The 12,870-nt window shown below is 39.4% G+C and overlaps 1 protein-coding gene across 16 annotated transcripts in view; it reads right to left on the minus strand.

Moving 5' to 3' along the window:
• Window positions 1–12,870, minus strand: part of DOCK10 (dedicator of cytokinesis 10) — a 277,887-nt gene that overhangs the window by 209,893 nt on the left and 55,124 nt on the right. For 5 of the 16 annotated variants that reach the window (XM_063790809.1, XM_009444420.5, XM_009444414.5 and 2 more), the window contains exon 1: window positions 7,228–7,921. The exons of 7 other annotated variants lie outside the window; for them this stretch is intronic. In XM_063790809.1, the coding sequence (XP_063646879.1) occupies window positions 7,228–7,389 (162 nt within the window). In that variant the 5' untranslated portion in view covers window positions 7,390–7,921. Of the gene's footprint in view, window positions 1–7,227; window positions 7,922–12,870 lie in introns of those variants that run through there. 4 more of the 16 variants (XM_054679430.2, XM_054679431.2, XM_063790805.1 and 1 more) reach the window with 1 other exon arrangement.

The raw sequence follows: 12,870 nt of genomic DNA on the forward strand, positions 1-12,870 counted from the left end.
ACACCCATACCCGGTTTTCTGATTTTCTTTATCACTGTGTTGGTTTTAGATTTTAAGCTGTTTTGATTTTACTTTTTAGACATTGTGTATTTTTTCTTTGCTTCTAATCATTTCTAAATTTGGTACAATTTGGAGAATTAAAAAGATGCAAGATTATCTGAACAAGATAATACAGGACGTAATAGGAGTTTAGTAAGCCTTTGCCTCGAAGATTTATGTTGCTAATTACTAAGGCTCTCATTACATTCAATTAATTCTTATACCCAGAGAGAAGCCATTCAATTCATTTGTCCATTTTCTGTGGCTTTGGGATTCAACTCAAAATTAGTTCACAAGGGAAAATAACTACCAAAGATTCTATGTGCTTTAAAGGTCCATGTTATACCCATCTATGGTAGACTGTTTAAACTCATACTCCATGACACAGGCTTTCTTTCCCAGGGGAATCTGATAATATTCGTATATTCAAGATTCAACCTCACTGAAATGAAACAGAAACATTAGCTCAGGATTTAGAGATTCTGGAAATTGTTTCTTCTTCATACATATACTGAAAAAGATGAAACTGGGCAAAACATGTTAACATTCTTTGATAATAAAACTTTATTAGCTTAGGATATTTACTATAGGGATAAGAAGAGAGTCAATTTATTTCCTTTGGAGTAGTTTCCATAGTTTCCATAGTATGCCCCTCTCTGGTCCTGACTGTATTCATAGGACACAAATTAAACAAATGTATGTTCCAAAGATATGGAATTACTGTTTTCATAAATAATTCATTTCCTTCATTTAACTTGCTTCCTTATATGAGGTTCTCAAAGTACCTGAGCAGGAAAGAAGAATTATTGTCTTCTACAAGTGGGGGACCCAAATGTGGAGATTTGTTGAAGGTCAAAAAGCAAATCAAGTAGAAGCTTGATAACACCCTCACTGGCCTCTCTTGTTCACTGTACCACCTTTTTTTGGGTGTGGAACAAATACAGTGAAATCCTAATGTAAATCACCTCCCTATATTGCTGAGTGAGTTACCCAGTGGATACAATGAATTCTGACCAGCATACTGTGGATTTCTTATAAGCCACGTGAGCCTGCTGACCTGCAAGACTCCGTCGCTTTATAATGTGAATTAGTTTACCATGTGATTCTACAAAAGTCACAGGAACAGAAAACCAAACACCGCATGTTCTCACTCATAAGTGGGAGTTGAACAATGAGAACACATGGACACAGGGAGGGGAACATCACACACCAGGGCCTGTTGAGGGGTGGGGGGAAAGGGGAGGGAGAGCATTAGGAAAAACACTTAATGCATGCAGGGCTTAAAACCTAGATGATGGGTTGATAGGTGCAGCAAACCACCATGGCACATGTATACCTGTGTAACAAACCTGCACGTTCTGCACATGCATCCCAGAACTTAAAGTAAAATAATAATAATTTAAAAAGTCAATATTCTGGTGCTTCCAACAGACAGGACAGATAATAGTCCCCATTTAGCCAACTAGGAGAAATGAGTCAGCATGTCTAGGTCATCTGGGCTTTTATTAATATTAAGTGACAGACTGGAGACTCTGACTTGAAATCTAGAGTTTCTCAATCATAGTAGTTCTCAGACCCTCAGGTGAACAACAGGTACCCAGGGAAAAAACCAAGTTCCCTGGTATCTTGTCGGGGATAACAGAAAATACGCTGTAGAGGTCAAAGTTAATTAAAAAAAAAAAAAAAAAGGTTCCTTTGTGGTTGAGGCCACGTCATTCACCAGACAGGGGTCAGTAAGCATTTTCCGTAAATGGTCAGAATACTTTAGGCTTGGTGGGCCATATATGGTCTCTGTATCTTTTGCCCTATGCCACCCTCTTCCTCCTTCTTTTGTTTTTGGTTTTGTTTTGTAACATTTAAAATTGTGAAAATCATTCTTAGCTCAAGCACTGTATGGCTGCAGGCAGATTTTGACCCACAAACTGTATAGTTAATCAGAGTGCTGGACCAAGCAAATTCTGAAGCACCAACAGAGGACTTGTCAGGGAGGTCTTGGAGCAGTAACTGCAATTCCCTTACTCAGAAATGTTTGCCATGTAAGTGCACACATCCTTGACTCACAGAAGAGATTTCACCTTCCCAACTCACCGCAAATTTAGGCTATTGTTAATTTCCTGCCTTAGACCAAAATTCAAGACAAAGTCATATTTGGCTTGCTGTATATGCTAGATCTTTGGCAGTCCTAAATTTAAATGTTATGGTTTCTACTATTTCAGAGAAACCCCAGAATGTTCATGGATTTTAAAGTTTTTTTTTCACTTTTGAGTTGAGACCTGTGAATCTGGTGTGTGGGTATTGGTCATATAACCAAAGTGAGACTAGTAGCCTGAACAACACTTGCTTTTCTTTCTCCTCTTGTGCCACCTCTAAACTCCAAAGTGTGAACAGAAAAACATTCTCTTTCGGGGCAATGGGAAAGAAAAAGACTTAAAATGAAGCTAACTTCTGGGGTTGGTGATGAGTAAATGACATAGGAAATAATAGACATTAACCAGAAAATAGTAAATCTACATAAATTGAATCAGTGTCTGAGAACTTTAAGAAAATATGCTATAAAGGAAGTAAAAAAAAATTATGAAAGTTTCTGTTAATTCTCCCACCAAAAAGTTTTTTTGAGTGAGAGATAAAATTAAAGCTTTAAAGGAATTTCTTCATTTTTTCCCCGTTAAACTTGACTGCATCGTAACAGGCCATTGTAATGGTCTCAGATGTCAGGATTCATGTGTTTCTTTTAAATAAGAATCTACATTAGTTAATTTTGATATTTAGCAATTTCTCTCCACTTTGGACTATATAGGCTAGACTACAATTATGCCAGCCCAAATCTTATCTCTGCACAAAGATTCAGAACCTAGGCCACAGGAATGAGACTCTGATACAACTTCCATTATGAAGTTTTGAATGCCAAAGCCTTCTGAAGGGTATCAATATTCAAAGCCTTGTATTTATCCTGGCAACTTTCTTCATCCTTAACTCACTCTTGGACATTTCAATTAAGAGTTAAGTGGGCATCTTTATCAACTGAATTTTGCATATTAGTGCCAACTGCTTAAAAATATCAAATAATCAACAGATCCTTATTTAGCTTCGATGTAAAAGGCTTTGGGCTGGGTACTAATGGAGCAAGAAGGAAGCTTAGAGGCTAGGTGTGGTGGCTCATGCCTGTAATACCAGCACTTTGGGAGGCTGAGGTGAGTGGATCACGAGGTCAGGAGTTCGAGACCAGCCTAGCCCACATGGTGATACCTCGTCTCTATTAAAAATACAAAAAATTAGCAGATGTGGTGCCTGTAATCCCAGCTACTTGGGAGGCTGAGGCAGAAGAATCGCTTGAACCCTGGAAGCGGAGGTTGCAGTGAGCTGAGATTGCACCAACACACTCCAGCCTGGGCAATAGAGCAAGACTCCATCTCGGAAAAAAAAAAGTAGGCTTACTTTTTGCCTTTGAGGGTCAAGGTCAAAGCAAGGAGAACATTAATTAGGAAGCGATTGCTCTGGTAGATGGAATTTCCTGTCTACCAGTGAGATAAGAAAAATATGTGATCAGCAAGTAAATAAACAATTATACATTCAATTAAATAGGCAGAGATGTGTTAGAAGGCAATGCATGATTAACTTTCAAATGGATTTATACACTATAAATATTATAGGAGATTAGAAGAGAGAGATCATTTATCAATTGTTTATTGATGTTTACATTGGGCTAGGCTTTACTCCTCTTTATATAGTTCCTTGAAACTCCAGAGATATATGCAACTTCCTACTTGACATCTCCATCTATAGACCTAACAGGGATTTCAAACTCAGCATCCTTAGGGTGAGCTTAGATTCTGTCTCCAAACTTTCCACTCCTGTGTTCTTTATCTGAATGGCAACTTGGTTCTTCTGGACATTCAGGCCATAACAAGCACAGTCAACTCTGACACCTTTTCCTTTCCCACACTTTATATTCAATCCATAGGCAAACTCTATTGGTTCTACTTTTGAAATCTATCCAGAATCTGACTACTTTTCACAGCCTCAACAACTACCATCCAGGTCTTTGGGATCATTGCAACCACTTCCTAATTAATGGTCTCCCTGCTTTGACCCTTGACCCTCTATGGCCAGAGATCCTGTTACTTCCCTGCTTCAGGACCTCCCAGTTAGTGGGGTTATAGTTAATATAACACTCACTAGTTACCAGTCAGTGTTTTAAGCAATTTGCACCTATTAACATACTGAATTCTCACAATAACCTTACACCGGTAGGTACTGTTACTTTTTACATTTTATCAATGAAGACACAAAGACACAAGGAGGACAAGTCATTCATCAAGATCACACAGCTAGTGAGTGGCAGAGATACAACTCAAACCCTGACATTCTGGCTCCATGGCCCAGGCTCTTAACCTCTGGGCCTGCTTCTTCCAGTGGCTTCTTTTCTCACTTGGAAAAAGCCTAGGTCTTCCTGACAGCTATGTGCCTGACATGATCTGACCCCATTGCCTCCCTGACCTTGCCTTCTACGACCCACTCCTTGGCTCATCTGGACACACTGGCCTCCTTTCTGTTCTTCTAACACTCCAGGCTTCTTCTCACATTAGGGCCTTTCGCCTTGGCGGGTCCTTCTGCATAAGGCATTTCCCTGCTGAAAGTGCCATGGGTCATTCCTTTGCCTCCTTAGGGTCTTTTCTCAAATGTCACTTTTCAGTTAGGATGTCCCTGATCACATCCCTATCGAACGTCTTACCGTTACATCCAGGCACTTTTCTAAGCACTTAACACTTACTTTATTAAACCCATACAACTGCTCTAATTTGATAAAATTTCTATCCTCATTTTATAGGAGAGGAAAAGAGACACAGAGATGTTAAACAGCATGCCCAAGGTCACACAGCTGATAAGTGATGAAGTCAGGATTCCAACCTAGGTGTTCTGGCTCCAGAGTCTGTGATCTTATAAAAAAAAAATCAATATACAAAACTTGGTGACTAATGGGCAGTGGGAAAGTGAATAAAAAAGAAAAATCAAAGTTTGCTCAGAAGTTTAGAGCCAGAGTAAGAAGACGATTAGCCAATATAAGAACATCACACTGGAGGAGGAGAAGGGGTGGACAGTTTAGATTACCATCTTCCAGAGCCATGTTTCTCAAAGTGTCATCCAAAGTACTCCTTCGTCAGAATCAACTGGGAGTGCTTGCTACAAGAGCAGGTTCCTGAGCTCCACTCCACACCTTCTCAAACAGAGTCTTTGGGGTCAAGAGCTCAAAGATTTGCATGAATGAAAACTCCTAGGTGATCTTGAAATACAATAAATTTTCAAACCACCATCTTGGAAAACAGAAAATATTTTCATCGGCTAAAGTTTGTAGACTAAGTGTCACAATTGTAGTATAGCATTTCCATAACAACAAGACTGGCAAAATGTTCTATCACCTTCAAACTTTGCAACTTGGGATAGGGACTTTTGATGGGTTTGTTCATTGGCGGATTCCAAGTGCCTGAACCAGTGCTTGGACCATAGTGGGCTGGCAATAAACCATTAGTGAGTGTGTGAATTTTGGAGTGGCCCAGAAGAAATTTTCAAGACGCACAATGACTTTGTATGAGCACATTTTACTCAGAGTAGTCCAAGATTTCCATCAGACTTCTTACATAAATTCAGTTTATCGGTTTTATCATTATTTCCTTAGAAGTGTGAACAGACTGGAAAATATACTGGCTTTTGGAATCATTGCTCTAAGTGTGATTCGGGGAGCTGGCATTTAGCAGCTGTGTGATGTTAAGATATTCAACCTTTCTGAGCCTTTATTTTCCTCATTAGTATATTCTTATCACCTTATTTAATATCAATAAAGGTATTATATAAATCAAAAGGATCCTTGGAAAAATATTATGACTAGGTGAATAGTTTTTTAAAATTTCTCAGTTATTTTGAGGTGTAAGGTTTTTTTTTGCAAATTTCTAGCTGCGAAATTTTATAGACTAACAAAATTAGAAAAATAAGACTTACTGGTATAGCATGAGCACTACACATAGTTATAGAGTGTGTTAATGTTATTAACAAGAGTTAAACTTGGAAAACAAAGATTTCTTTGACATTTGAACCTATTTCAAATCCTTTAAAATTTAATTTGTGAAAACTTATGGGAATAATAAACATGAAATTATTCCTATTTAGTGTTTCCTTTTAGAAATAATCACAGCCCCCTAGTTCAAGAATAATATTGCTTTTTGAAAGTAAAATATTGATTTGTTGAAGAAGTAGGCAAATAATGTTATAGTTTAGTATTCTGTCACTCAGAGGCATAGCCCAAGCCAAATGACTTTCATTTAAGAACTTTTAGAGTAACAGGTATTTTTCATTCATTATTTACTACATCCTTGATATCTCAACATTGAAATCTAAGAGAAAAAAGTCGATTATGCTGAAGCCACCTAGACTTCAATGTCTCCTCAATTTTGGAAACTTTACCATACCATCTATTCTAATTTTAGTGACTAAGCAGATCTCTTTTTAAACTTAAAGAAAGAAAGAACTCTACCCTCAAATTTATTCTTGCTGATCAAACAGATGCACAAAAAAGGAAAACATTGTTTATTACAATTAAAGCACAGACAAAAATGTAATTTGACAAGTGGCAAGAAAAAGCTTTCTAATGCAAACACTATGCATTCTACAAAATTCTTAATTGTTTATTCTAATATTGTGCCTAAGTTAGGCATTCTGGAAAGGCATTTCCTTTGCAGAGTCAGAAAGAAAAGCCCCAAATATCCTGAAGTTAAAGATCCAACTATCAGCATCTATACAACTTCAATGGTTACATGTGATTTTTAAAAAATGCCCATTTTGGGCTCTTCTTTCAAATTATAGTTATAAAATAAAATCCACTCACTTAAACCAAACTCCAAATTTTTCTCTTATTTTCTGCACAAAAGGTAATAACAACATGCAAACCATGAGGCAGAAGAGAATTTCTGGTAGGCCGAGAAGCTGTACAGTTTCATGACAGATACAAGAAGAAGAAAATATGCTCTTTGAATGATAGAAATAGTTCCAAAAGATTTTCCCCAAACAGTACTTAAGAGTAGTAAACTCTAGGTCACACATGCCTTTATCTAACGCTAAACACCAAAACCCCTAAATTGTAACCTCTCTATAATAACAGTTCAATCCACTGAGGCTGCTTTACCACGGATACCATACCATTATGATGAGGGTTCTGGGTCTATTCATTTCATCGTCACTTTCCAGAGGCAAAATTTCGTGGGATGGTTCCTCTTGGCGTCGTCTACAAATGTGTGGACAGCTCCTCTGGACCACAGAACGAAAAGCTTGAAGCAGAACAATGCTGGCAGTGCAGCCCATCGCTGCATCCTGGAGCCTACAAAATAACTTCTATGTTGATGCTATGTTTGCAAAACAGTGGCTCCTTGTCCCTGAAAACAGCCTACACTGCAGCTGCAGCCGGCTCACTCTCCAATCACTTCCTTGAGCTCTGATCATCTGATCATGGCCAAATAGCTTGGATGCAGAGATGGGAAAGATTTGATCCACGGAAACTGAACACACTCAGGAATATTAGAGCACTGCGCTCAGAAAGTATTTCTCAATTCACATCGAGAGCATGTTTCCTGTTCATTACAATGAAGCTCTTCGATTCTCCTTTCAGAGGTCTGAATAAATATGTCTTTCCCATTCAGACACACAAATAAATTACTTTTTCAAATCACACAACTGAAAACCTGACTTTACACTGACAATTTTTCCTGAGGTATCATGTAAAGAGTGAAAATGATTTTTTTTTTTTATAAACGTAAACACTTCCTGAAGGAAATTTTGCTGGACATCTCACTAAGTGATTGAGGTTTTACTTTTCATAGCTCGTAAGTTCCAGAAATGAAATTGGCTTATCTGAAACATAGAGTTCACTAGATCAAGATGATTTAACAAAAGTATGCACGCATTAACCAGCCCTGTGTGAGAGACACCAGTGTTCCCCTGTGATTTCCTCTCAATAGTATGGTTGTTCTGTTCCCACACATGCAGTTCTGCAGCCTAATACAATTTTATATTTACATACGCAGCTTGCAGGGCTGAAAATATCTCTATTACTGAGGTCACTGAGCAAGCTCCGCCAAGCTGACCTCTTATAAAAAGCAGCTGTAAAGCATTTTAACATCCTATCAATAAGAATTCAAGGCTCTGGGAAGGACTTTGAGGTCTTTGGTAGTTAAGAGTCTGGTATTCCCTGACTCTTGCGAGACTAGTCACTTAGGAAAGAACCAAAGAGAGATGCTTAGAAATCACGTGTCCTTTCTGGAATGGCCTCAAGATCTAATGGTATAGTGAAAGAGAATAGGGCAGCTGGGGCTGCTTGCGCTAAAAATATCTCATGGAAAATAGATTTTGCTTACAAATGAGGAAAGTATGAAATCCCCAATAGAATTCAATGTTGAGATCTTTCTGCCAAGCTAATTCTTCCAGTGTAACTCTTGGAGATTCAAAGAAAAAAAAAAATGTTTTCTGTGGTTTCTGGGCTCCTCGGCGTGAAGGGTGCTGCAGGAAGTTTGAGGAAGGATTGTTTTGCTGTAACGTGTGGCCGCCCCAGCCTCAGTAAGGTTGCTTTCGCGGAAGCATCTATCATGATGCTCAAATAGGCATTAATTGCTCAGTAATCTGTCACAACACAGCATCGTTTTAATTGGTATGTTCACCCCAGAGAAGTAAAACATGCTTCTTTTTCTTTTAAGAAGTACTGGCTGCCAGTGGTTTTTCATCTCCCTCTGTTTTGAGCAAACATATTTTAGTGCTGCTGGAAAAAGAAGAAAAAAATGCTAATGATGCTGGCAAGCCCCCTAACTCCCTCTGGACATTTGTCAGATTGCCCGGGTGCTAATCTAAACCATTTTTACTCTAAACAACTAGGCCATTTACTGAAGAGAGGCTACGACTTAGCCTGTCTGGCTTGTGTGTATTGAATATCTATATCTAATGGTGTCCACTTGAGACAAAGGGCAGAGTGGGCTTCTATGTTTGTGAATGTGTCTTTTCAAACAGGACAGTTCCTCTGGGCTCCCTGTATGGCAGTGCCCACCCCCACCCAATTACTCCCATCCCCCAGGACATATCTCTCTCCAATCACTTCCGTAGGTTGTGATCATCTGCTCATAGCTGCGTAGTTTGCAGGCAGCAAGCTGCTAGCTGGTAACGCTTAAATAGTCCACCAGCCCCAGTTAGAAACTGGAGAGAGAAGACAGATCCCTCCGCTATCCACCAAGGGCTTGGCAGGCACGATGCACTTCACATCCTAAACTCCTCTCTAACCATCTCTCTCTAAATCTGGCTGACCTCTGGGGTGGCTTTTGGAATCAGATGTTTTGGCAGATGCCAAAGTCTTTAGGGAGACAAATGAGATGCTTTCTAGCTATTACAGTCCCGCCTTCATCGATCCCCTCTGCCTCTGAGGAATTCACCCCTATTATTGACGGGCTGCTGACAGGCTCTGAATATTCTCTCTCTCATTCTGTCTCCTCTCTCTGTTAGCCTCTGTTATCAAGCTAAAGGAATGTCCAAGGATTAGTTTCTTTGGAATTCAATACACACAACCATTATCCAGTGGACAAGAAATAAAAAGATGAAACGCAGGAAAGAAGAGTTGAGTATGTTCTCCAACATTTTCTCATGAAAGATTCCAAACATGCAGGAAAGTTGCAAGAAAGGGTTTGGGTTCTGAGCTCTATGTTTTACATAGTAAATTAAGCTGGAGATTGGGTTGGGTTGTGGGAGACACAGAAACCTACCCAGAGACATGGCCATGTTTCTGTCATATTTAGCATGCATGTTGACACACAGGAAACTTTTTTTTTTTTTTTTTTGAGATAGAGTTTCGCTCTATCGCCCAGGCTGGAGTACAGTGGCAGGATCTTGGCTCACTGCAACCTCGGCCTCCCAGGTTCAAGTGATTCTCGTGCCTCAGCCTCCTGAGTGGCTAGGAGTATAGGTGTGCACCACCACACCTAATTTTTGATAAGCAGGAAATATTTTAAGATTAGGTATAAACTCTTCAGCAGGTGTCTGCTATTTTTATTTGAACTATTAATAAGATGAATCATTTGGCCTCCAAACATCAAATGTGCGTGGCCTTACTAATAAATGACCTTTGGAGATTCTTCTTCACTCTCTTGTCTGCCTTCTTCCCCTAGTAGGGTCTTATCTTATGTTTCAATAAGGTATTTATTAAACCTAAAATGCTAGAAACAAGATTTTTAAAGTAATTGTCTTAGATTAGGAAATAATGTCACTAACAATTCGTAAGGCTAAATTTTCCAAAGAAGTGTTGGAAGCTAGATTTCATCCTGGGTCATTAATTATATATTATATCATATTATTGTATGTTATTTCATATATAAAAATTTATTCAGCACTTATGAAATCTTAAATTTGTGTACAATAAAAAATGTTCTTGTTTCAAAGCAGAGATAGCTGTGTTGTGTAGACTGTAGTAGCCTTAATGCTCACAGGAAATGGAAGGAAGGATGGAGGGAGATGTTTTTAACATCTTATTGACCGGGGAGAAAGACATGTAGGAAGAAAAAGTAAGGCATTTCAAGAGAGTAAAAGGAGGTTAAGGAGGAAAAAAAAAGAGAGAAAAACGAATGAAGGGACTAACAAAAGCCACCAAAATCGTACTGAATCCTAGGAGGATACTGGACTCTGCCTCAGGGGTCCACCTGCCCAGCTGTAGACTGCCCATCCTTCTTCAACAAATCTTGGCTAATGAATTTAGTTTTCAGAGCACTTTTCTAAAATCTTTTGGCCTAAGAATGATTTGGCTGTACATGTAGATATATCCACCACTGGGATAATATGTCCAAAGACCTTTTTACAATGGGCAAGGAAATACACATTTAATTTAAATAAATAATGTCCATTGAAAGTGTTGGACCTTCCCAGCTTTGTTAAATTATGTAAGAGCCGTGTGTCTAAATCTATATATCTAATCTATTGCAAAATACCTACATCTATTTTGACCGTGTCAAATTGGACTGTGCTTTGGCATGATGGAGGTGAAGCCCACATTCTTCTCCTCCCCAAAAGACCTGGTGCATCTGAGTCTTCTGACACATAATGCTGACCTTGGATGGGGAGAGGTTTTCTGCTATCCTCTATAAGGCATCAAGTACACGGAAACCTACTGCTGATAACAGATGCTTGTCTTGTAAAAACAAAGATGAGCTTAGATAAAATATTTGAGAAATAAAAAATTGAGAAATGAAGCCTAACAAAATCAGCCTCAAGGGCTTTTTGGATATCCCTGATGCTATACAGCTTGGTTTCATTGCTTCACACACTGTGAGTTTCTGGTGGGTCCATTTCAAGATCCTAATAAGGTCATGATCAGAACTTATTTATAAAGATAAATTTATGGAAAGGCTAAGAGTTTAAGGGTAGAATTATGTCCCCCCAAAATTCATATGTTGGAACCCTGAGCGCCAATGTGACTCTGTTTTGAGATAGAGCTTCTAAGAAAGTAATAAGGTTTCATGAGGTCATAAGGGTGGCGCCTTCATCCTCTAGAACTAATGTCCTTATAAGAAGAGGAAGAAACACCAGCTCTCTCTCTCTCTCTCTGTCTTCACGTGTGCACAAGGGAAAGGCCATATGAAGCCACAGTGAGAAGGTGCTGTTTGCAAGATAGGAAGAGAGTCTTCACCAGAAAACAACCCTAAGAGCACCTTGATCTTCAACTTCCAGCCTCTAAAGCTGTGAGAAGATGAGTTTCTGTTGTTTAAACCACCTAGTCTGTGGTGTTTTGCTAGAGCAGCCCTAGTACCCTAGCAGGCCGATACAAGGACCTTGCCTGGGAAAACCATATTCTAACAGTGAAGCCTCAAGGGAATCATCACCTCCTCAGAGAAAGGCTCTTAATTCCCCCAGGTTGAATTAACCCCCGCCTTCCTCCCTGCTTCCAAAACACAAATGTTCAGGAGTCACCTTTGAAGTATCTTTTTGCTGCAACTGCCTGCCCTCTGGCCAGCAGAACATGGTTTCCGCATTTGGAGTCTGGAGGCCCTGACTTCTAGCTCAAGGTGGTGCGTGGAGTACATTTTTTTAGCTACCTCTTTCCCCAAATCCAAGTGAAATGACAACAAAGCAGTATAAAGGCAATATATTGATTACAACAAAATGAGAAAAGGTGGGAAACTTTTTCAGCAAAGAGAATTTTTGAGCATCTCTGAAGAATGAAAAGTGAATTTGATCACATTGATTAATAACTAAAAATGAAGTATTTAGGAACAATTTACAGGCACAGCAAGAGAATACAGCAGATGGCAGCCGTTGCTCACAACAGGGCCCAAAAGGGGCTCCAAGCTCTAGAAAGTAGGGGCTGGATGTGAGAAAGTAACTGGATAACTGCCCTTGGACCCTGTTCTCAGCACAGACAAAACACTAGAGCACCTGTCACCAAATATCCCAAGAAGGGCAAATACTTCCAGAATACCTAGCATAGGTGTCAGCACCTCAGTGGAACCCCTCACTATTTTGGCTTTGGCCAGTGGGGATGGGGTGTATATCTAGTTGGCCTGCCAGACTGGCTTACATATCTGGAAATGAAGACTGCAGTTGGTGCACCAGTCAACCTAACAGCTTGTCCACAGGTCAGTCTGACCAAGTGAAGGAGAGGATTCAAATGTTCCTTCTCTCCCTGATCCCAGGGCCAGAAGGCAGAGTATTCTAGCTCCCCAAACTAAGTAGACCTCTCTTAGTTTGGGTTAATTTATAGTGAGACTGACAGAACCTACAGTCAATATGGACTGAGCACCCTGGTTCAAGTCTAATTTGATG

Source organism: Pan troglodytes, chromosome 13 (assembly GCF_028858775.2).
Source record: "Pan troglodytes isolate AG18354 chromosome 13, NHGRI_mPanTro3-v2.0_pri, whole genome shotgun sequence".
Taxonomy (NCBI): Eukaryota; Metazoa; Chordata; class Mammalia; order Primates; family Hominidae; genus Pan; species Pan troglodytes.